General features: G+C 44.8%; 1 protein-coding gene across 1 annotated transcript in view; it reads right to left on the minus strand.

Annotated features, from left to right (window-relative positions):
• Positions 1-4525, minus strand: part of LOC310777931 (NACHT, LRR and PYD domains-containing protein 3-like) — a gene marked incomplete at its 5' end in the record, with an annotated part of 66629 nt that extends 62104 nt beyond the window's left edge. Inside the window, 2 exons of the mRNA XM_083638274.1 lie at positions 1812-1919; positions 4231-4525. Coding sequence (XP_083494400.1) covers positions 1812-1919; positions 4231-4525 — 403 coding nt within the window. The remainder of the gene's footprint in view (positions 1-1811; positions 1920-4230) is intronic.
• Between the last annotated feature and the right edge of the window lie 20947 nt (positions 4526-25472).

Consider the following 25472-nt stretch of genomic DNA (forward strand, 5'->3'; position numbering starts at 1 on the left):
AGCAGAGTTGAATATCTAAGAAGTAGGCTTTAACTAAGCTCTTTATACTACCTGGCACTCTAAAGAAATCAAAGGCCTCCCATAACAGACTATGCGGCACTGACCCGAAAGCATTAGCCAGGTCCAAGAATACTACATGCAGGTCTCTCTTCTCACGCCTAGCTGACTGGATTTGGTGCCAGATCATGCTGGTGTGCTCTAAGCACCCGGAGAAGCCGGGAATTCCAGCCTTTTGCACCGAAGTATCTATTAGCCTATTCTTTTCTAGATAACTAGACAGCCTCTGTGCCACAACACTAAAGAAAACCTTCCCTTCAACATTAAGTAGACTGATAGGTCTAAACTGACTTATCTCTAACGAGTCCCTTTCTTTAGGAATGAAGATTCCCCCTGCTCTACGCCACGCCTTAGGAATAACCTGCTTCTTCCAGACTACCTTCATCAGCTTCCATAGAAACTGCAACACATCTGGAGCACTCTTATACAGCCGGTAGGGGACTCCATTAGGACCCGGGGCTGAAGAGGCCCTTGCACGTCTCACTACTTCTTGAACTTCTTTCCACCTTGGTGGGCTATCATCACACTGGCTCTCTATTTCACCAATAGGTGGAATATCAGCTGGGACTGTCATCTCTCTAAACCTTTCCCTATCTTTGTGAACCTCCTCCAAATATTCCTCAAGCTTCTGCTTAGGTACCATAAGGCTACCATTCTTTTCCTTACTAAACAATGACTTCACAAATCTAAATGGATCCTTATAGAATGCTATTCTAGCTCTCTCTTTCTTTTTCCTATTTTTCCTAATGCTCTCTGCTCTTCTTAAAACTGCCAACCGCTCCCTCACATCTGACTGCAAGCAATCAATGCCTTCCTTCTCAACCTCTGTAGCTTTCCTCCACTGCCTCTTAAGCTGTCTTCTCTCCTGGATAAGTCTATCTATCTCTTGTTGGCGCCTAGATTTAACTACCTCACCCTCTAGTTTCTTCCTTTTCTCAAAGACGCCAAACCTTTCCTTACCATAATCATAAATACAATCTCCCATTTTCTCCAACTTACTCTCAGCAGTTCCTTTAAGCTTCTCTAACATCCTAACCAAATCACTATTGATATCTTCCCACTTCCTACTTTCCGCTGCACCTGGCCACTTAACTCTAGGCTTCTGACCGCTAATCTTCTCCCTTTTTGGCTGGCTGGCCTCTCTGCTTTCCTCGGTGCTAGGACCTGCCTCAACATCAGGGGTGCTGATGTCCTGCGAGCTGTGGGTTACTTCCTGTCGCTGGACTTCACCCAACTGACTTGATAAACTTCTTAAGAAATAATTATCAATGCGGGGTCCCTGTGCTCCCTCTACCAAGCACCTCTTCCTGCCTTGATGGATTCTAAGGCCCCTCAAAGTTGTTACCTTCTGCCAGCCACACAAGCAAACCTGACACTTCTTTCCATCTACATCTGAACTAGTGGCTTCCACTGACATGTTTTCCCTACTCATAGTCAAGTCCGTTCCAGAGTCAATAACCGTGTCAACCATAGGTGAGTCATCTTCCGCCCCCGCTCTCGCAGACTCTAGGGGTGTTTTTTCATAATTCTGTTTCGTAGCAAGTTTGGGTGTAACCAATGGCCTATTGGCCTTGGCTACTGCCACAATGAGCAGCTAACCCATTGCAGCCCCGATGGGGTCTCTGAGAATAGCAAACATGTTCTTGTTCATGCGATATTAATTAAGTAAATCCTTCTTCAACATTTTAGCACAAACTAAATGGGCAGTGACAAGACCAAGATGGCAGCCAGGATGAGCCAGAGAACAACTTTACCTTCAGTCTGACTGCTTTCAGTGGGAAGGTGAGGAAGAGGAGCAGACTGTGGTCGAATGGAGGAAGATCCTGTGTTCTCTGAAGTGTCCCCAACACCACAGACGTCTGCTGAGAGAGACGGGGAGGGAGAGAGACAGAGAGAGCGAGAGACAGAGAGGAACTTTAAAATGGTTTGAATTTAACACTAGCCAACCAGCCAACACCCACAACTCTTTACACAACTGCCGAATGACTTAAAATTACTCATGTCATTTAAGTATCTCACATGTATAAGTGACACAAACTGTCTTCCTCTGTGCAGACCCATATACAGCATGTGTTCCTGTTTAATTAAACCTGAACCATTGACCTCTATAGCACTCAATAAATGGGACCAGAGTCACAGTCAGAATGAATGAGTCAATTCTGCCCAACAAAACTAAATGGCAGTATTTATTTAAGTTTAAAGTATTTGTGTTTTAAAGGTCAACTTCTACTAAAACTTCTACTAAAGTCACCAGCATTGCCCTGTACATCAACCCCGAGGACCAATAAAGTGTAATATAATCACAACATTAGCCCCATTTCCATTGAGGGCAAAACCTGGTGCTGAACTTAGTTCCAGAGTTCCTGACACCTTTCCACTGGGTTGACCTAGGCCAAAACAGGACTAGTCCATGAACTCAAGCCCCACTACTTGGGCCTTCCAAATCCTCAGGGCCAAAGCTGTTATGCTGCCTTTAAATTGAACTTGTGAACTCGTAGTTAGGACATGGGAAGTTGTGTACATGATAGCATGAACTCTGAGCTTTCAGAAAACCTCCATTTAGGAAGTTGAGAATACCACGTGAGTGGGGCATTCATAGGGACTCGTTATTCGTTTTGACCTTAGCTCCTCTACATATGAATGTGCGGACATTGAGAAGATTACTTGAGCCAGACCCTTCCAAAGGCCAATTCGTGTTTGTAGTCCCCTAACTTAACCAAGTTGTTTTAGTTGCCTAACCATAACCAAAGTTGATTTATTTGTGTAACGTTTTCAAATTAACATTGGCAATGATTTCAATGCAATGTTTTTCTCAGGAGGGTGGCTGGCATCTCCCTTAGGGATAAGGTAAGAAGGTTAGTCATCCATGAGGGACTCGGAATAGAGCCGCTGCTCCTTTGCGTAGAAAGGAGCCAGTTCAGTGGTTCGGGCATCAAATAAAGATGCTACCTGGTTGCCTCCCTAGGGAGGTGTTCCAGGCATGTCCAGTTAACACGTTCAGTGCCAGCGACGCCATATGGCGTCATTAGAAATTTACCGTACAGTGCCAGCGACGCCAAATGGCGTCATAACTCCAAATTGTTTTTTTGACGGGGGGGTGTCGATCTAAGCTTCTTACGTCGCCTCTAACAATATTGTAGCTATTGGAGGTCGATAACCTATTTTACAAACCCATTAGGTGGCGACAGCACTCTCCTGATCAGAGAAAAAGGAGCCAAACACACAGAAATAGTCACTGGTGAAAATGAGGAAATCGCATTGCATCCGTCCGTATGCATCGACGTGCCTCCATAAACGAGCACAACGCCAGCTGTGCCCCCAGCAGCAGCATCCGCTGTCACAACTGAGCACTTCCATGTACGCTGCAACAGCACATTCACATAATCAGCATTATTATTCCGAACTGGAAGCATGCCAGCCCGTGACAAACACACGCGGAACCAAAAAGCTGAATGTCGCGCACCATTCACTGTGTGTGCGCAGCAAACTCAGCAGAGACTGAGAGCCACCAGACACATAAGACACACCCAGGAGGCGTGTGCAGTTGAGGGGGGGGGGGGGGGGAGCACGGAGAGCAGCAGAGCAGCATACACTTCACCCAGACAGACCCAGACATCAGAAAATTAGCTTCAGAGTCAGAGATGTGCTTGAAATGTTTAATTTCACAAAAGGCTCATTATCTCAGCTCGTAGAAAAAAAGGTATGTTTTTCGTTCAATCAAGCTATCTTCTCCGGCTCATAACTAAAGAACGGAAAATGGGATCAATAAACTTTTTTTTGCAGGTGATAGAAGAGAGTCTCATCGTTATTTGTGCGTGTTCAGTGTTTACATAGTAATTATTAAAAAAATTATATGACTGTTTTAAAATGCATTGCGGCCTATGTGGCACAGCAAGCAACCTTTTGCCCAAGGGCCGTGGCACTGAAAGTGTTAAGAGGAGACCACGGGGCAGACCGAGGGCTAGGTGGAGGGATTACATCTCCATGCTGGCCTGAGAATGCCTTGGGATCCCCCAGTCATAGCTGGCTAATCTGGCCAGGGAAAGGGAAGTTTGGGGTCAACCTGTTGGAATGGCTACCTCCACGACCCGATCACGGGTAAGCAGGTGAGGATGGATGGATGTGTAATTTCTGTTTTTCACATGTTTGTATTTTTTTCTCCTCATAACTTACCTTTAAGTCCTGAGCTGCTTTTGGATAAATACTCTACTAGATCATTCTTTTTCATCTTCCTCAAAATCTCCTTGGTCACCTCCAGAGTGTTTTTGTTGTAGGTCTGCACAATCTCATCCACTGTGTCCAGCCTGTCTGCATTCTCTAGTCGGCTCTTTGGGATGGCTGAGAAGCCTTCCAGGACGTCTGCAATCAGAAACCACTTGAGCTTCTTGAAGTCCTCATCTCCCAAATGCTCCAGTGTTTCGATAAGGATCATTTTAGTCTTTGAGAGCTTTTCTTTATCCGTAGCCATCGTTGCTTCCTGGTAAATTCAAAGGATATTTTCAACTCAAAGATAATGATGATTAGTATTATTTAAAATGAATATCATCTCATTAAAACTATAGTATTAAGTAGTAGTAAGTATGTATAAGTCTTGTAAAAGCCCTGTACATTATCAGCCAGATCACAAAAGGTAATTGATAATGTAATTGGTAATATTTATGTTCTCTAGAGTATTGTCTCATCATAAGTAACCCTTGGTAGAAACACACAGGATGAATGTCCACAAAGAGCAGGGTTTTATTTCTGTGAACAACTGGTTAATATTCTTATAACTTATTTCCTGGCTGGAACTCTGACACTGTGCTATGTACACATGGCTGTTAAGTGTTAAGTACACTTATTTCACCTGTTGGACATTGGCTTGTGAAACAAAATGTGTTCAAAATATATTAATCTGGCATTTGTGGTTTAAAAGCATAGCGGAGTTTGGTAACACGTTCTATGAAGGTCATATGAGCACATTCACAAGACATTATAATACTTTACTTTACTTTACTTTATTGTTTAGTTAGACAGGACAGGACAGTGCACATTAATAAAACAGTATACACATACAGAATCATCCATACGTGACAACAGTAAATGTGCCGGGATTAGCTTTTATTTAAGAGGAGACAGGAATCTTTAAGCCATTCCTGGACGTGGACCATCGCTGCCATGAGGGTTTGTGCAGCTTCCGCGGCGTTTGCTGCAGCCGTAAAGATTACGGCGTCGTCCGCATATAACTGTGCATGGATATTTTTGCATACATCAAAAAAAACATTAATATATAAAGAAAATAAGATCGGGCCGAGGATGGATCCTTGGGGGACCCCTACTGGACAGTCTATGTATGGTGACTTGACTCCATTGATCACCACGCACTGCGTTCTGTTGGAGAGATATGATTTAATCCAATCGAGTGGTAAATGGTAAATGGCCTGCATTTATATAGCGCTTTTATCCAAAGTGCTTTACAATCAGTAGGTACATTCACCCATTCATATACTGATGGCAGCAGTCTACCATACCATTGGGAGCAATTTGGGGTTCAGTATCTTGCCCAGGGACACTTCGGCATGCAGAGTGGAGGAGGCGGGAATCGAACCACCGACCTCTTTTATCCAAAGCGATGAGTGGATGACCCGCTCTACCTCCTGAGCTACAGCCGCCCCAATGCCTGGGCCGAAAAATTAAAATGGGCCAGCTTGGTCAGCAGTACACGGTGGTCGACTGTATCAAAAGCCCTCTTGGGGTCGAGGAACAGAGCACCGACACAGCCATTCTTGTCCAGGAGGCATTTAGTTATTTCAATTAACATGCTTATAGCCGATTCTGTGGAGTGGAGGGCGCGGAAACTGAATTGCATTGGGTGCAGGGCTGTGAGGCCACTGTTGAGATGTTCTATCAGTTGTTTGACCACCCATTTTTCTATGATTTTTGAGATAGCTGGGAGAATATTGATCGGTCTATAATTATGAATGTCAGATTTACTTCCGGATTTAAAAATTGAGGTAACCATGCCCACCTTCCACGCGGCCGGGACAACAGAATGTTTTATAGATAGGTTTATCAGGTGTGTAATAGGGCAAATCAGAGAGTCCATATGTTCTTTCAGAAAGTTGGTATCCAGACCATAGACGTCTTTCGCATGAGATTTATTTAAGGAGCAGATGATTTTAGCTACTTCTGTTTCTGATATTTCATTTATAGTCAAGGTAGACTGTGCACTGTGATGGTGTTATTTATATTACAAGATGGTTGAGTACCAACAATGGTACTAGATAAGGGAGAACCATTGGTGGTAGACGCGGTTGAGTGTGGAGTAGCAAAAAGTCGCGATATCTCTAGGACAGAGTTTATAAAAAAATAATTAAATTCTGCTGCTAGGGTGGCCGGGTTATTTACTAGCTGATCCTTGATCCTTATTTCCAGGTCTTTATTTTCTCGTTTAGTTTGGCGGCCAGAGAGTTTATTGATTTCTTGCCAGACTTTTTTTGTGTTGCCTTTTGCGTTTTCAATTATATTTATAAAATGTTTTGCTTTGGCCTTTCTTAACGCATGTGAAGCTTTATTTCTAGCTGTGGTGAAGTTTTGGCGGTCTATGATCAGGCCAGATTTCAAAGATATTTTGAGTAGTTAATCTCTAAGTTTCATTATATCAATACAGTCGCTCGTAATCCAGAGGAGAGAGCCGAGATTTCTTTTCCGAGGGCTGCCTCTTCTGGAGAGTGACTGTAAGACATATTTTATAGTATTGAGGAAAGAGGAGGCACAAAGGTTTATATTGTCACAGGAAATCAAATTATCCTAGTCGAGTCCCCTAATGGCTGATTCGAGCTCGGGTTGTTGGTTCTTTGGGATAAAGGTTGAGCTAGAGTTGTCAGATAACAGAGTATGTGAATGGCGGAGGCGTTGTTTAGTGAGTTTTCTTGTGAGAAGGATTATATTGTGGTCTGAGAGACCGGTCAGGAGGTTGTATGATTTGGTGATTCTCGCCGGGTTATTGGTGAAGATCAGGTCGATTTTGGTTTTGGTGCGGTCTAGTGGGATCCTTTATGAGTTGGACTAGGTTAAAACTATCTGTAACTGCTGTCTTTTTTGTTATCCCAGTTGGTGTTCAGATCACCCAAAAGGATGAGCTCCTTTTTTGAGTCACAGTGTTTTAAAATGACCTTGAGTTGGTCATAAAAAGCGATTTTCGAGGAAGGTGGGCGATACATGCAAATTAAAGTGAAGGACATTTCAGAGGAAAGGATCACTTTGAGGCCAATACATTCTATATCTAGCCCTGTTGGCCATTCAATCAATTCACATTTCAGACAATCCTTGACGTAGATCATCCCCCCCACACCTCTGCCTGCCCCTCGATCTCGTCTGAACATGTTAAATCCTGGAATATTAATAGCAGCAGTAGGTGATGCCAGCCAGGTTTCTGAAATGCAGAGAATGTCAATATTTGAGTCAGTTAACAAATGTTCCAGTTGCTCGGCCTTATTTAATATGCTACGGATGTTGATGTGTCCCATTAACAGTCCCTTGGGTTTTGAACATGTGTCCCAGATTAATTTAGCATGGTTGAGAGTTCGAAATTTGTTTTGTGCATTGTTTTTTTATTGCAGGGTTCAGGGGTTTAGGTCTTACTGTTCTTTGGGAGGGTGTCGCTGGGCTCATGGTCGCTGATGATGCAGATGATGGTAGTGGTGGCCGCTCGTCTGCGGGGTGCGGATCCGGCCGGTCTGCGGTGGTCCCGGGCTGAAAGCAAGCCGCCGCCGCCGCAGGGTCCGGGAGGTCCGCTGATGATGGTGATGGTGGCCGCTCGTCAGCGAGGAGCGGAACCGGCCGGTCTCTAGATGAAAACAATGTGTCCATGTCCGCGGGCACAGACAGTCTGGATGGGCTGTCTGATATCCCCGCAAACTCTTGATCTTGCTCTGCTGGGGCTGTTGTCTGCTCCGTTGGGGATGCTAGCTGCTCGGCTGGTGATGTTAGCAGCTCCGCACGCTGGACCCACGGAGTTGTAGGCTGCTCAGCTGGTGCCGTTAGTCCTGTCAGGGATGTTTGCTGCCACGCCAGCTGCCCAGCTGGCGTTGGTGATGTTGCTGCTGCCAGGCCGCTAGCCGAAGGCGCTAGGTGGGGGATCTGCTCTGTCGCGCGTCCTGCCGGTGACGCTGGTAACCCACCTGGGCTCACAGCAGCTGGACCAGGGCATTGGTGGATGTCCCCAGAGAGCAGAAGGGCGAGCGTGATGAGTAGTTTGTAGGCATTTACAGTTCTGGTGGAGTGTTTGCGTCTGACCCGGTTGTGGTTCTTGCTGTCGTTGTGGAGTGTGGACGCTAAGATGCTGTATAGCGTCGCTTTCCCGAAGCCGATGTGTTTTCCAGGTTTTCTTTCAGAGCAGTCGGTTGTGGTGAGAGATGACAAGTTTAGGAGTAAGACCAGGGCAAGCAAGGCTGTAGCCACCCCGGTGCCGCCCGCCATCGTGGGCGAGGTTGCGCTGCTAGCAGATGCTAGCAGTAGTCGGCTCAAGGGAGAGGGTTCCGCTCTATAGCCTAATTAGAGACTTCGGCTCTTTGCCCGTCTCCAGGCTGCAGATCCGGGCTAAAGGCGAGCCCCACTGCAGCTTCGGTATCCCGTCTCCGTTGTCAGGTTGTTGCTAGCGCTAGGTGTAGTTGGCTCCGTTTGCTGTATGGGCTACAGGCTAGTAGCTAGTCCAGGTGCTGCTACTGAAGACCTCCTCGAGTCAGTCCAATTCACTGAGTCTTTGTCCTGCAGAGGGCAGAGTTTGACCACCAAAGATCATCAACATTGCAGAGGAGAGGAAAAACTCTGCATTTGTAAGGCTTTATAAAACTCTTTATGAATGTTTTGCATGGCAACTTATAACAATGTTTATATAAGCACATGGTGTACATGTATTATAACAAATGTGAATTCGCAATAGCTGCAACCAGATATGGCCATGTCGGTCAGAGTGTGATGTCATCCACGCCATTGTGATGTCAGCCACTCAATTGTCAAATCCCGTCCCCCCCACACAGACACTGCCCCCTTTTAGCCGATTGGCATACACAAACACACCTTCACACACACACACACACACACACACACACACACACACACACACACACACACACACACACACACACACACACACACACACACACACACATTCTTGACCTCCATGCCAAATTTCAGCCTCGGGCGAAAACTGTGCCCACTAAAGCATGGTGAACTTTGGACCGACCAACTGACCAACCAACCAACAGAGTGACTTATAGCGCTACTGCCCACAGCTAATAAACATCAATAATACACTGGCTATAGCATGACTTTGTGAGCTTTAAGTAAAGTCACAGCACTATAAGGTTATTAGGAATTGTATGATACTATAACACACTTATGAGGACTTATGAGCAGTATTTGCTGGCTGCAAGTACCGTGTAAAACAAAAAAGATTATTTCAAACACTGTTGTCACTTTGGCATGGAGGTATAAAGCATTATGAACGATGAACTTATAATCTACATTATGTCACCATTATATAATGCTTTATAAACGTTATAAGTTGCTACGCTGGTTATACACATTTATAAAGAGTTCTATAAAGCATTATAAATCTCATGAATCTGCTCTCATGAATGTGCTCATAATGCATTATAGGCATGACCTCCACAGAAAGTGTTACCCAAAGTTATCTTTTCTGTCAAAGAAAATCAATAATGCCTCATGCGTGTACAGTACAGGCAGACACAACTATTTCTGCTCTTTCACTTTCACAGAGAAACAAAACGCAGAGCAGCAATGTGCAAATATTGTTGCTAGCAACAAAATGGCTGCTGCCAACAGCTGAGCTGTTTCTAATTACTAACGAGGAATGAATGAGGAACTATTAGTTAATGGGCAGTTCTTGCATACTTCCTAATCAAATTTCACAGAGTAACTAATCATTAGTTGATTAGATAATTGAGTAGTTACTGACTAGTACTGATTGAATCATTACTTGATTTATTACGTGTCCATTAGTTACCCTTTTGTGTCCCTCAAAGCATTTTGTAGGCTGTTGGCTCTACTGTACTCTCTTGTCATCCAGAGAGGTCTGATGATCACAGCACTTCCCACACACTGTAGCCCCCCTCCCTCCATTGCGAGCAGCAACTGTATTATAGGCTATTGATATGCAAATTAGCATATGATGTCATCTGCCGACTTCTAGCGACTTGAGACAGTTTCCGGTGCAGAGTTCATAGAAAACTTGAGGGAAACTTCGGATTCACTCTGTAACTGAAGCTATTTAAAACGTAACAAAGTATTAATTAAAACTAAATTTAAATTACTTATTTAATTTTTTTTTTTTTAAGTACAAGTACACAAAAAGCTACTCAATTACAGTAATTTGAGTTATTGTAATTAGTTACTTTCCACCTCTGCTGAGTAGTTCGTTAATAAGTAGCTACTGAATCATTATTAGACTACCTGTCCATTAGTTACTGAGTCTCCCTTTCCTCCCCCGCCTAAGTGAAGTGAGTACTTCTATAGTTGAGCTTTAATTACATGAAAAAACTCTTCTCGTCAAAATGTCTTTGGTGTCGCTAAAGCCACGATGAAATGAAAAACGACTTTTTAACCTGGTTGGCTAAATTCTCCGCATTGTACCGTACACCCATTTAACAATAAATGGCAAAATGTTAGATAAGATTTGTATTTTCTCATATTTTTCTATCCAAACTATATTACTTTGACTTCCTGGAAATTGGCAGGTTTCTAGTAAATGACTTCTGCCAGTACGTGCAACATGGTAGGCATTTTTTTTTTGTGATCGCCCCCGAACATGGGCTGTGTGGCTGGAAGAGATCGCGCACTGAATAACCCCCACTTTGTGGCTGCTCAGCGTGATGCACAGAGCAAGTCTACAGTTTTCAACAGCCCCTCCTCCTCCAGTTGTTTCCGCCACCAACATCCTGTTTCAAACAGAAATATGCAGAATTATGGAGGCTCAAACTGCCATTTCCTTGTGACTTGAAATACACATGACGCAGTCAAATGCATCTGAAATCACATGACGCAGTCAGAAATGCATCTGAAATACACATGACGCAGTCAGAAATGCATCTGAAATCACATGACGCAGTCAGAAATGCATCTGAAATCACATGACGCAGTCAGAAATTTATCTGAAATCATTTGCAAACTAGAAAAGCACTCCACCTCCAGCAAGGTCCATGCTATCATTGCTTGTTCGTGGGTCAGATTTGGATCCACTCCAATTCCACTCAAATTGAACCCATTTTTATCCCCCATTAGTGCTAATTTAAATTTATTTATCCTGGTTGCTGCTCCACCCTCTGCCGATCTGGGGAGAGCCGAAACTGGCTCCATGCTTCCTCCGAGACATGGGCAGTTGCCAGCCGCTTTTTTTCACCTGACAGGGGAAGCTTCACCGGCAGGACATAGCACGTGGGAGGATCACGCCATTCCAACGAGTTCCCCTCCCTCCGAACAGGCGCCCCGAACGACCAGAGGAGGCACCACTTCAGCAACCAGGATATTGCATGTTTTGGTGTGGGGTGAAGGAAACCCCCAGGGGGCACGGGGAGAACATGCAAACTCCACACAGAAACGCCCAACTCCACACAGAAAGGCCCTTTTGGCGACCCCACCCGGGCGGTGGGCACTCGAGGACATGCGGACGGGCACGCACTCCTTCAGCGCTCACATCGTCCCAGGTGGGAAACGAACCCAGGACCTTCTAGCTATGAGGCGACAGCGCTTACCACTGCACCACCATGCCCCCCGATCCACTCCAAAAATTGAATGGGTTCCTCCTTGGCCCATGCTACATGTAATGCTACGTAATCCTCCTGCTGACAAACTGACAAGCAGCACCGAAAGCAGAACCTTCTTGGCAGAGGTCACTTCCCCTTCTAAGTATAGCTGGGGTGCAGTTGAGTGAATCAGTACATTAGGCCACGATATCTGCCTTTTCTAATCAACTTGACTAATGAAATAAGGCCTAAAAAATGGCCTTTGAGTTTAACCAAACACTTAACCAAAAAGGTTGGCGAGGTGAACGTTTTTTGTCCACTTGCTCAAACCCCAAGTAATGAAATAATATTTTTTCTTTTTCGAAAGCCTCAGACACACCAAGCTGATAGTCAGCCAATAGCTACTAATTTGATGAAAAGAACAAAATACTATATACTGGTAATCAAACTTTATTATACCACCATTTCTATTTTTCATATTCAAATGCATTTAGTAAGGGTTGGGATGCTCTATTGAAAAATGCTACCCTATTTTCGTAAAGGGGAGACTTGTGGGTATACCATAGAACCCTTTCTCATTCAAATATATTTTTCTCTCCCCAAAATTTAGCCTAACTTTGTAGCATTATTTAGCCCCCTTCCTGACAAGCTAGCATGACAGGGTTGGTACCAATGTATGTCTTAGGTCTTCTAGTTTCATATGATACCAGAAACATCGCTCTGGCTTTAAAACTCAGCCTTACAGCACTCCAGCCATTTGATTTGTATCACTATGAAATCAGATTAAGAGGAGAAATTACCAATCGGAGCACAGCAGGAGAAAGGGTTAAAAATAACCTGAGAAACTCCTGAGAAAATCGGGAGTGTTGGCATGTAGGGCTATGTGACACGCTTTCTGTGTTTACCCCCCAAACCCCCCTATAGTCTTTGCAGTGGGCCCCGACAAAAGCGACGTGAGGCGATGCTACGCTGCAACACAGTCTCACAGAAAATTGTAAAATAGCAAAATTTTGGACCAACGTTGCTATGTTACAATTTCGGCTCCAAAATTGAAAAATGGTAATGTTTTAGGTTTAGGGTTAGGGTCTGGGGAGAGGTTAGGTTTAGGGTTGGGGTCTGGGGAGAGGTTAGGGTCTGGGAGAGGTTAGAGGGGTCCGTGGGTTCGGAGACCCCTGGGGGAAAAAAAAATGACCATTTTACAATTTTGGAGCCTAAATTCTAACATAGCAACGTTGGTCCAAGGCTCAGTCCTCGGCCCCCTGCTCTTCATCTGTTACATACTCCCCCTCGGTCATATCATCCGCAAATTCAACCTGGACTTCCACTACGCCGACGACACCCAGATCTACATCAACACAAAATCCACTCAGAACCCACCCCTCACCCACATTGAAACCTGCATATCCACAATAAAAACCTGGCTGATCACATCACTCCTAGTCTCAATGCCAGATCCATGAGAGTTATTACGCTGATACACTACGATAACCACCGCGAAATTTTCCGTAGATATGGCATTGACTTTCACTGTTATGCCGATGATACCCAAATTTATATACCAATTAGACCAGACGATCGCTCTAAACTCGCTAATCTTGAATCCTGCTTAATCGCTGTTACAGACTGGATGTCAAATAATTTCTTACGACTAAACGCCAACAAAACTGAACTACTAGTTGTTGGCCCAAAAACCCAACTTCCATTTCTCACTGATCTTAGTCTGAACATTGAGAACTGCGTAATTACTCCAAACTCAAAGGTGAAAAACCTAGGTGTTACCTTTGATCCTACTCTGTCATTCGATGCTCACATTAAGGATATCACTAAAATAGCTTTCTTTCATCTCCGCAATATTTCAAAGATCCGTCCCTTGCTAAATGCAACGGATGCCGAAACCTTAATACACGCCTTTGTTTCATCTAGACTCGACTACTGTAACGTCTTATTCTCTGGCCTTCCACTTTGTAGCACAAATAAATTACAACTCGTGCAAAACGCCGCTGCTAGAATTCTAACTAGAACTAAGAAGTTTGATCATATAACTCCGGTCTTAATCTCCCTCCACTGGCTCCCAATTCAGGCCAGATCAGACTTTAAGGTGCTTCTGTTAACCTATAAATCCCTGCATGGGCTCGCACCTCCGTACTTATCTGAGCTAATCATTCCCTATGTTCCCACGCGTACTCTCCGCTCACAGGACGGTAATTATCTTACCGTCCCTAAAATTAAGAAAAAATCAGCAGGTAGCAGAGCATTCTCTTACCGTGCTCCACATCTCTGGAACCAGCTTCCTCTGTCAGTTAGGGAAGCTGGCTCCATTGAAATCTTCAAAACTAGACTCAAAACCCATTTATTCTCCCAATCATTTGGCTGTGCTTGATAGTTGTGCTTGATGATGTCATTCTTTAGAAATATTTATTAGCTCTTGAGTACATACAATCCTGAATTGCTGAGCGGGCTGTCTCAAGCCAGCAATATCATTATAAACTTAGACTTGACCTAATTTAATAATATGGCATCAGCCGATCCAGTAGCTCAGATATAAAATCAAATAGCTGGTGAATAAACTTAGTCCTGAACTGCTGAGCGGGCTGTCTCAAGCCAGCAGTATCAGTATAAACATAGACTTGACCTAATTTAATAATATGGCATCAGCCGATCCAGTAGCTCAGATATAAAATCAAATAGCTGGTGAATAAACTTAGTCCTGAACTGCTGAGCGGGCTATCTCAAGCCAGCAGTATCAGTATAAACTTAGACTTGACCTAATTTAATAATATGGCATCAGCCGATCCAGTAGCTCAGATATAAAATCAAATAGCTGGTGAATAAACTTAGTCCTGAACTGCTGAGCGGGCTGTCTCAAGCCAGCAGTATCAGTATAAACATAGACTTGACCTAATTTAATAATATGGCATCAGCCGATCCAGTAGCTCAGATATAAAATCAAATAGCTGGTGAATAAACTTAGTCCTGAACTGCTGAGCGGGCTATCACAAGCCAGCAGTATCAGTCTAAACTTAGACCTAGACTACCTAGACCTGAATTAGCAGTATAGTATTAGTCATCCTAAAAAATCCTAATAAATTTTGTTTTGACCTAATTTTATTGTTGTCTATAGAGTTAGTTCCACCTCTGCGCAGATTCCCCCGCTCTCTTCTCTCTCTCCCCCTCAGGTGTCCTTCATTGGCCTGACGTACACCCCCGCCGCTGCAGCCCTAGGTCCGGCCGTCATCGCCCTAGCCACCTGTCGTCACCCTAGGCCATCTACCCGCTACTCCATCTACTGTCTGACACCCCGGGCTCTTCACCACCACCGACCCCTATCCTCATCATCCTGGTCACCTGCCTGCCTAAGGGAAGGGGGGGACCCCCCCCCCCCCCCCCCCCCCCAGCCTCAACAACGCGGACTCTTGGATTCCTCAGATCATCCTCATGGAACTCCCAATCTTGTTACCCTTTTGTCACCTAGCTAATTAACTAGTATTCTCTAAACCTACGAACACTTAAAGACTGCATTTTCTATTTCTTTTTGGACTCTACTTTTTAGATTTTCAACTCCCTTCCCTGATCTTAGGATAATTTAAAAATTACATTTCTATATCCTTTCTGTTGGACTCTTTTTACATTTTCAATTTTCTGTTCTCTTGTACATTTTATTTCCATATTAAACCATTCACAGAGTTTCATTATCGGAAACTCTGTGCATGGTTTAGCCCGGCATCTCTCGGCCTGTCTCGGAGGGGAGTCCCCAGATGGGGGTCCGCTGCTGTGGCCTGGTGGGTGGGCCCGTCCCCCGCGTGGCCTGCTCTCACGCTCTCAGTCACTATGCTGGTGGCTGGGGGCTGGGGGGGCGGGTCGCGTGGGGGCTGGGTCCGCCTGGGCCGCAGCAATTGGCCCCTAGCACAACGACCTCACAAGGTTCCTCCTCAGCCAAGTCACTGGGGCAATCCATGCGGCGATCCATATGGTGGAAAGGTTTTCTTGCGTTCACTGGGGGTGAGGGGGTGCCGCTGTGTCCCGGCCTGGCCTTCCCTCCCACGCCATATGTGGGCGGGGGCCGGGTCGGGGGGCATCGGTGCTCTTCATCACTGGTCGAGGGCTGCCGGTTGGTTTAGAACAGCTTAGGTAGGCGATAGATTAGCTACAGCCTAAGGCTGACCTGTTAGTGTTCAGGCTAAAATCAGACTAGAGCAGGGTAGGATAGGCCAGATTAGGCTGTAGATTAGCTAGATACTATGTCCCAGTTAGCTCTGGTTAATGCTTAGAGTAGTCAGTTGTCTGATCTTCTCCCCCCCCCCTCTCTTTCCCCCTTTCCCCGCTTCTTCCCTTCTTCCCCCTTCTTGTTCTCCTCTCTTTCCATGCTCTTTCCTCCCCCACATCCCACCGCCCCCCCCTCCCTTCTCCTGCTCTCTCCTCATTCTCCCCCCCCTCTGCTCCTTCTCCTCTTCTCCCCTATTTTCCTGAATCCCTGCCACTTCCTGCTCTCCCTTCTCTCACATTCCCCCTGCTCTCCTTCCCCTGCACCTCTACTCTCTGCCCTCCCCCCTCTCTCACATTCCCCCTGCTCTCCTTCCCCTGCACCCTCCCACCTCTCCTTCTCTGTTCTCTCCTCCTCCACATTTCCCATTTTCTCCCCACCCTCGCCCTAATCCGGGCCCGTATCCTACTCCCTCCCTCCACCCTAGACCCTACCTCTACTCTACCTCCCCTGTACCCTCCCATCTCTCCTTCTCTGTTCTCTCCTCCTCTCTGTCCTCTCCCCTCTCTCACATTCCCACTGCTCTCCTTCCCCTGCGCCCTCCCACCTCTCCTTCTCTGTTCTCTCCTCCTCTCTGCCCTCTCCTCCCTCTCACATTCCCCCTGCTCTCCCTCCCCTGCACCCTCTCCTTCTCTGTTCTCTCCTCCTCCACATTTCCCATTTCTCCCCACCCTCGCCCTAATCCGGGCCCGTATCCTACTCCCTCCCCTCCTCCAACCCTAGACCCTACCCCTACCCTGGCTCTCCCTCCCCTGCACCCTCATCTCTCCTCCCCTGTTCTCTCCTCCTCCACATTTCCTATTTCCCCCCCACCTCCCCCCTCTCCTCCCTCCCTCCCTCCACCCTAGACCCTACCTCTACTCTACCTCCCCTGTACCCTTCCACCTCTCCTTCTCTGTTTCTCTCCTCCTCTCTGTCCTCTCCCCTCTCTCACATTCCCACTGCTCTCCTTCCCCTGCGCCCTCCCACCTCTCCACATTTCCTATTTTCTCCCCACCTCCCCCCTCTCCCTCCCTCCTCCACTCTCCTGCTTTCTTCAAATGTTCAAATGTTATCTTTATTCTGTATATTCTTGTTACTGTGTGTTAGCTAGAATCAGCTAGACATACTTTCTGTGAAGCCCTCTGAGACATGCTTGTGAATTAGGGCTATATAAATAAACTTGACTTGACTTGACTTCCTACCTTGCCTCCTCCCCTTTTTCCACTTCCCTCTCTTCTGTCTGGCCCCTGTCCCTCCCACACTCTCCCTCCCTCCCCTCTGTTTCCATATATCCCTGATCGATGCCTTAATTGTTATTGTCTGTTGCTTGTTGTGATCTTGTTTTCTATGTACTCATACTGTGTCAGCGTCTTTGGGTCATTGAAAAGCGCTTTATAAATAAAATTTATTATTGTTATTATTATTCAAACGTTGCTATTTAAAAAAAGAATTGGAGACTGGGCTGAGCAGTAGGCCCTCGTTGCTGCTAACGTTAGTTCTTTGACATCAGATTAGTGTATCTGGGGCTTAATAGTGCACTGTAGAAAATGACACTCGCTCAACCACAGAAGTCGGCTACTGTAGCCCAGGGGCGGTTCTAGGCCGTTTTTGGGTGGGCTTTAGCCCACCCAAAAATAGTCTCAGCCCACCCAAAAAAATAGAGGCAAAAAAACTTTTTTTTTTTTTTTTTTTTTTTTTTTTTAATCCCTCTCCAAATCCATGGTGGTCATTAGTAGCAGTTTCTGACTACACTCAATGCGCTGTGTGCATGTTTCCCCCCCCCCCTCTATGTTCTTAGGGTGGGCTGAGACAAAAATTTAGGGGGGTTCAGCCCACCCGAAAAGTTTCTAGAACCGCGGCTGCGCAGGCGCTCCCTCCTCCATCTATCTGCCTAATCCCACATCACTTCACACAGGTCACACACACACAGTACAGCAGCGAAGTGGTCCTCCACAGTCCACACAATCGTTCTCCCCACTCATGATCAATGAAACTGAGGTGAGCATTGAGCAGTCAGAGTCGTTAGTAGTTACTTAATTAGCGCATATTCATATGCAAATTAGCACGTAACGTTGTCGTAGGCTAAACAAAAGAACTTGTCGCTGTGCCTGCCAGACAAACAGGTGGACTGGAGGAAGGTAGGTAGGCTACCATGGCACCAGCCAGCCATGTCATGCTAGCTCGCAGTAAGCGGGTGTAAATGGATGTGATGTTTTTTGAGAAACATATGGGCATAAGTGACAAACATTTTCAAATGGGTCCCTTGTTATCTGAATGAAATTAAGCCATTCAGAATCGCAAGTGGCTGCTTTACACAGCCTGTCTGATGTGATGATGACGATAGCTTAACATGCGTGCATGGCATCAATTATGTCTTGCTGTGATGTTATCAGTATCTCAATAAAAGTTCTTACAGGCTTGTTATTTCCCTCTAAGGCAGGGATGTCAGAGATACGGCCCGCGGGCCGGATCCGGCCCACGGGCAGGTTTCATCCGGCCCGCGAGATGTTTTGGAATATTAAAAAATATATATATATATATTATTATTATTATTAAATTCGCACCCCATTATCATGAACTACGTGTGGCTAATAAGCAAGCTAAGAGTTCATTCATAAGTTAATTAACCTGCACTACAAGGAAGTATGTCAGTAGGTCATCAGGTGTAAACAAAGCCGCCATGATGCCACGCTGGAATTGAATCGCGCATTCAGCTACCTACCAAAAAACAAAAGAATCAACAAGATCAGGCGCGGACTGCATAATCGGGCACGTCGGGCAAATGCCCGGTGGCCTGGCCTGGCCTGGCCTGGCCTGCAAAAAAAAAAAAAAAAAAAAAATTGTGCCCGCAGTCAGGCCACTCACTGAACAGCAGGCCAGGCGCCGCCTACTGGTTTACTAGTGGTTTTATTACTTTATTCAGGATTAAAGTGGGTGCATCTCATTGTAAAATTGGACTTGGCCCACGGCCCAAATTGGGCTTCAAACGGCCCAAATCGGGCTTCAAACGGCCCAAATCTGGCTTTAAACGACCCAAATTGGGCTTCAAACGGCCCACATCTGGCTTCAAATGGCCCAAATTGAGCTTTAAACGTCCCAAATTTTTCTGACGCCGGCACGCGCGTCGGCCCGTATCGGCCTGGCCTGCTTGGTATCTAATGCCCGGCCTGAATTATGATCCCAGTCCGCCCCTGAACAAGATGCTGTCGAAAAAGAGAAAGGTTGACACGGAATGCAGGCAGTTTCAAGAGAAATGGAAAGAGCAGTATTTCTTTTGTGAAGTAAATGGGTAAATGAGTCGAATTGATTTTAGTAAAAAAAAAATCCGGCCCCCATGAGGTCTCAGTTGAACAAATCCGGCCCTCTACCTAATATGAGTCTGACACCCCTGCTCTAAGGGAGTGCAAGGCAGATATTTAAACAGCCTTGTTTGTGTACAGTACCAGTGGCATGGGAGTAATAAAAAGGGATTAAGGACCAGGACCCCTGGTGGTCAGTAAGATGGGCTGGTTGAGCCAATGTTAAAATGATCTTTATTTATTATTTATTTTTGCTTTAAAACTATTTTTTAATTTTCTGCTTAAAGTTAATGAAAAAAGTGGCATTCTTGTTTTTTCACACAATAATTTCATAATACCATTTGTAATGCCACCGTTGTAGTGCTGTTGTTCAAAATTAAAGTACATTTTCTCAGATTTATTGGTGTCTTTCTAGTCACACAATTTAATAGTCAGTGTTTCCCATACACTGATCTATTTGTGGTGGTACACCCTACATAGATTTTGACCCCCACAAATACTGCCACATATTAATTTCAACTAGTTGACTGCAAACTCCTGCTTTAGTGCTTACAGTATATTATTATCTTGTCGGAATATTATTCCAGCCAATAAGTTAGGAAGTTCCCTTTTGATTTAATTTTACTTTTGTTTTGCCTACAAAGCAAAATGTTGCTTTACTTGAAATTCCCCTGAAGTGATTTTGGTATTATTTATGCAAGCATAATTCTACCATATAGTAACCTGTATGCAGAATATATATAGTATATATAGGGAAACAATTATTTTTTCATTGCTGTAAAACCACAGAACGGTAAAGAAGATATTGATGTGTGTAGTTCTTCATAGATCTAGTCTCTTCATTTTGATCTCAAAGTGCGCCAGTTTGATCCATTTTTACTTTAAACTGTACAAAATTTTCTTCCGGGGGGGCATGCCCCCGGACCCCCCTAGGGGTTCAGCGGTCCATGACCTTTGGGTGGGCTGAGCCCACCCAAAGCTCTGATGCTAAAACCGCCCCTGCTGTAGCCTACTGTGGATTCTGTGGTCGAGAGTCGAGAGGAAACAGAGTGGCAGTGATGCTGTTGACACACAAACACACACACACACACACACACCTACCCACACACGCACGTGCACGCGCACACACAACTACCCACACACGCATGCACGTGCGCACGTGCACACACACACACGCCACAAATGCACTTCACCAACCAGAGATGTGCTGCAGTTATATTTTACCTTATATGGCTATATGGCTATATCAGAGCCTATTGATAGTATTCTGTTACATCACCACACGGCCATTTTGGTAGGAAAACAACAGGTGATTGTGATCAATTAACAGGTGATTACAATCAAGTGACACTTAGAGCCAATGAGCTGTGTGTATTGTGTGTAGCGCCATATTGGTAGGAAAAAGGCTTGTGACATCATCGGAATACTATGAATAGGGTGCATTGATGAAGTGACAGTTTAAGACTACCGCTCCGATTTGGAGCGGTAGTCTGTCCAAAGTGTTAGAAAAATCATTGTTATGCCTCCGCCGGCGATAGCCAGGCCGGAGGCATTATGGATCTGGGTTGTCCGTCCGTCCGTCCGATGTTCGTTAACGCGATATCTGAGGAACGCCTTGACGGAATTTCATCAAATTTGCCTCAAACATTGACTTGGACTCAAGCATGAACTGATGAACTGATTAGATTTTCATGGTCAAAGGTCAAGGTCACTGTGACCTCACGAATGCCATTCCCAAGCTTGTTAACGCTATATCTCAGGAATGCCCTGACGGAATCTCATCAAATTTGCCTCAAACATCGACTTGGACTCTAGGATGAACGGACTAGATTTTAATGGTCAAAGGTCAAAGGCCAAGGTCACTGTGACCTCCCGAACGCCATTTTCAAGCTTGTTAACGCAATATCTCACGATTGCCTTGACGGAATTTCATCAAATTTGCCTCAAACATCGCCTTGGACTCAAGCATGAACTGATTAGATTTTGGTGGTCAAAGGTCAAGGTCACTGTGACCTCTTGAACGCCATTTCAAGCTTGTTAACGCAATATCTCAGGAATGCCTTGACGGAGTTTCATCAAATTTGCCTCAAACATCGACTTGGACTCAAGCATGAACTGATGAACTGATTAGATTTTCATGGTCAAAGGTCAAGGTCACTGTGACCTCACGAATGCCATTCCCAAGTTTGTTAAAGCGATATCTCAAGAACGGCTTCATGGAATTGCTTCCAATTTGGCTCAAACGTCGACTTGGGCGGATGAACAGATTACATTTTGGTGATCAAAGGTCAAGGTCACTGTGACCTCTCCAATGCCATTGTCAAGCTTGTTAACGCCATATCTCAGGAATGGCTTGATGGAATTTCATCAAATTTGCCTCAAACATGAACTTGGCCTCAAGGATGAACTGATTACATTTTGGTGGTCAAAGTTCAAGGTCACTGTGACCTCACAAACGCCATTCCCAAGTTTGTTAACTCAATATCTCAAGAACAGCTTGATGGCATGTCTTCTGATTTGGCTCAAACATCGACTTGGACGCAAGGATGAACTGATTCCATTTTGGTTATCAAAGGTCAAAGGTCAATGTCACTGTGACTTCTCGAACGCCATTTTCAAGCTTGTTAACGCGATATCTCGGGAATGTCTTGATGGAATTTCTTCGAATTTGCCTCAAACGTCACTTGGACTCAAGGATGAACTGATTCGATTTTGGTGGTCAAAGTTCAAGGTGTGTCATCACGACCACTCGTTTCAAGCTTGTTAACGTGAGATCTCAGGAATGCCTTGACGGAATTTCATCTAATTTGCCTCAAACGTCCACTTGGCTCAAGGATGAACTGATTACATTTTGGTGGTTAAAGGTCAAGGTCACTGTGACCTCACACACCCAATTTACAAGCTCTGTAACGCAGCATCTCAGGAGCACCTTGACGGAATTTCTTCCAATTTGCCTCAAATGGCGATTTGGACTCAAGAATGAACTAATGGCAGAGGCATAAATCTGCGGTGCGGTCGTTCTAGTTTATTAATATTATTATTATTACCACTACTATTATTATGATATGCCTCCTTTCAATTATTTAACTCATAATGATTATGCAGTTAATATGTGGTGTGCACTTCATACCATGCATTTAGCTAGACAGGGTTATATTGTATAATATAGTATGTACTTTATCTTGATATGCATGTCACCTGAGGATTTCTGACAACAAAACCCTGAAACTCTGAAACTATATTGCTACGCACTGCATTTGATTTCAATCGTTTTACCATGTGATATGATTGTGTGCTGAGTGTTTATATAATTGTAACTGTTTTAAAGCTGGGGAAAAAAATGGCCCCAATGACAACCTTAAAGTTTCGTCATCTAATCTGATCACACTACCAAGCCGCAGGAGGCAAAGTTACTGTAGCACAACGCATCATCACATCACATTGAGAATGACCAGTTTCTGTGGACAGGTAATAATTCACGATTCATTAAGTAATGATTAACTACTCAATTAACTGATTGTTATAGTTCCTCATTAGTTCCCTTGCAAGTACCCAAAATTGTGTGTACCTTACATTAAACATTAAGGTTCATTTTGGCAATTAACTAATGAATATTTACCGTGAGCATCAAATACACATCTTGAAAGATTTCACATCATATACACGGGTGTCAAACTCATTTTAGTTCACGGGCCACATGGGATGCAATTTTGTCTTAACCCATTGATACCTGATGCAGCATTTGCGTGTATATGCCGCATTTGTGTGTGTATCGCGGTCTTAAAGGGATACACACACAAATGCTGCATCAGGTATCAATGGGTTAAGTGGGCCAGACAAAGAAAATCAATAATAACCTATAAATAACAACACCTCAACATTTTCCAGTTTCTTTTAGTCTCTAAAGAATTAGCCTACAGGTACATTTTAAGTACCAGCTACCATAGGCATATCACATCAAATCTACAGTCTGTAACTGCAGTATTAGAATTGACGACAACTGTGCAATGCTTCTCTATTATGCAAGGGTAATGAAAATAGCTTGCCATTTAGTGATGAATACAGAAAACATGAACAGGCTAGCAGTATTGTAACTTGCTCCAAATCCTGAGCTTGACAAGTTGGATTGAAGGACTTCTCAGTGCAATTTCCACACTTTGCAAAGTCATCCTGTGGGCCGGATTGGACCATTGGCCGGTTCTGGCCCGCGGGCCGTATGTTTGACAACCCCTGATATACACAGTCATACATACACACAATGTATCAAACATGTCTAATGTTTCCTGGTAGGATCCTTACCTGCTCAACTCACATCCAGATCAGTCAAACACACATTCTAATGTCATCTGCAGAGGAATGAGACGTTGCTTCCTGTTGTAGTCACCAGTTCTCACTCTATGGCCCCTATCGTTGCATCGGCCTAGTTTCTACGCCGAGCGCCTGGCGCAGTGGGCGTGGACCAGCGCACTTGATATCTTGGTCTTGGTGCTAGACGCAGCCTAAAGCATTACAACCACGCCTTTTAAGCGTAAAATTATGCACCGTCATGCTCATTGGATGAGTGCAATAAACGAATCGCACGCTTGCCTTTTAAGCTCCAATTCCACTCTCCAGCAAAACCAGACAGAAGCCAAGCGCTCTGCCCCCCCCCCCCTCCCTTCATCCAGTCTGTCTGTCTCCATATAGGCTATTATTCCATATTATTATGCTTCTCAAACCAATCTAACTGCAGTTTAAATACTGCAAGCATGTAAATACGCTACACTATAGCAAGATCAAAGTGAAAAGAATGTTCTAAATGCATCAGCTAGAAAAATATAGCCTATTAGATTGGTGAAAGTTTGTCCAGAAAGATATCATTTTCTCTCGCCTGCTGCAGGAAGGATGATGCACATAAATATACCCTACTGTCGCGGACTCGGCAACCCAATTCTAACAAGCTCGGTCTAGGGGCAACATACATCACCGAATCCCACAACATGGAAAGACATGGCTGTCATTAAGAGGCTAGGGTATAGCTCACCTAGGGACTGCCACCCTTGGACCCCGGTGTGGCGTCTGCCTTCTCCCGACAGCTCAGCCGAGGAGGTGTGGATGGTGTTCAGACTCGAGACACCATCTTATTCATAAAGACGCTATACATCACATCAAGGATAACATAGATAATACTGATATAAAGGAAACGAAAATGGGGATGCGCCCGCAGGAGCCTGTCTCCCTTCTTCAGTCTGGACACTTGAAAAAGCTCCCGATCGCGGCTTCCGGGTACGTTATATCCTTTCCCGTAACCTCACTTCCTGAGCCAACCCCCCCCTCATCAATGACAGCCAAACATAGCAAAGACTATGTACGTCATATCATAACTAATACCGCCATATCTATGAGAGAGAGGGTAGCGGGCCGTAACATATGTAACGGACCGTCACATACCCCCTCCCTTAGAAAAAGAGAAAAGACAAAAAAAACAATGCGTCACAACACTTATCAATAAACACTTCTAAAAAAAACGGTTTCCGAGTTTACGCTTCTATTTTTGTTGTTTTTTTCTCCCGCTTTCTGAACTCGTAACCTTGACGAAATTTACATAAACATTTCGTACCTATACATGATTATTCAATCATCCTCTAGAGGAAAACTATATCCTCAAGATATTTTAAACTCAAATGATTCCCCCCCACCTTCCCCTAGATGGGGAAGAATCACATTTAATTAACAATGTCCAATTCTTAGTACAGTTTCCTTCACCCTCGAGACAGGGCATCCGCAATCTTATTGTCTTTGCCAGAAATGTGCTTAACCACCAAGTTGTACGGCTGCAAAGTCAGACTCCAACGAAACACTCGGGCATTAGCAGTACGGAACCTCGCTAGGAAAACTAAAGGATTATGGTCGGAGTACACCAACACCTGCTCACTACCAGCGACATAAATCTCAAAATGTTGAACGGCCAACACCAAGGCCAAAGCCTCTTTCTCAATCGTTGAGTACGCCCGTTGATGCTTCTTAAGCTTCTTGGAAAAATAGGCAACCGGCTTCTCCACCCCTTCCTCCATCTGGAGCAACACGGCCCCTATTCCCACATCTGAAGCATCCACTGCCAGACTGAACGACTGGTGGAAATCCGGCGCT

This window comes from Poromitra crassiceps (genome assembly GCF_964638095.1).
Source record: "Poromitra crassiceps genome assembly, chromosome: 6".
Lineage (NCBI taxonomy): Eukaryota > Metazoa > Chordata > Actinopteri > Beryciformes > Melamphaidae > Poromitra > Poromitra crassiceps.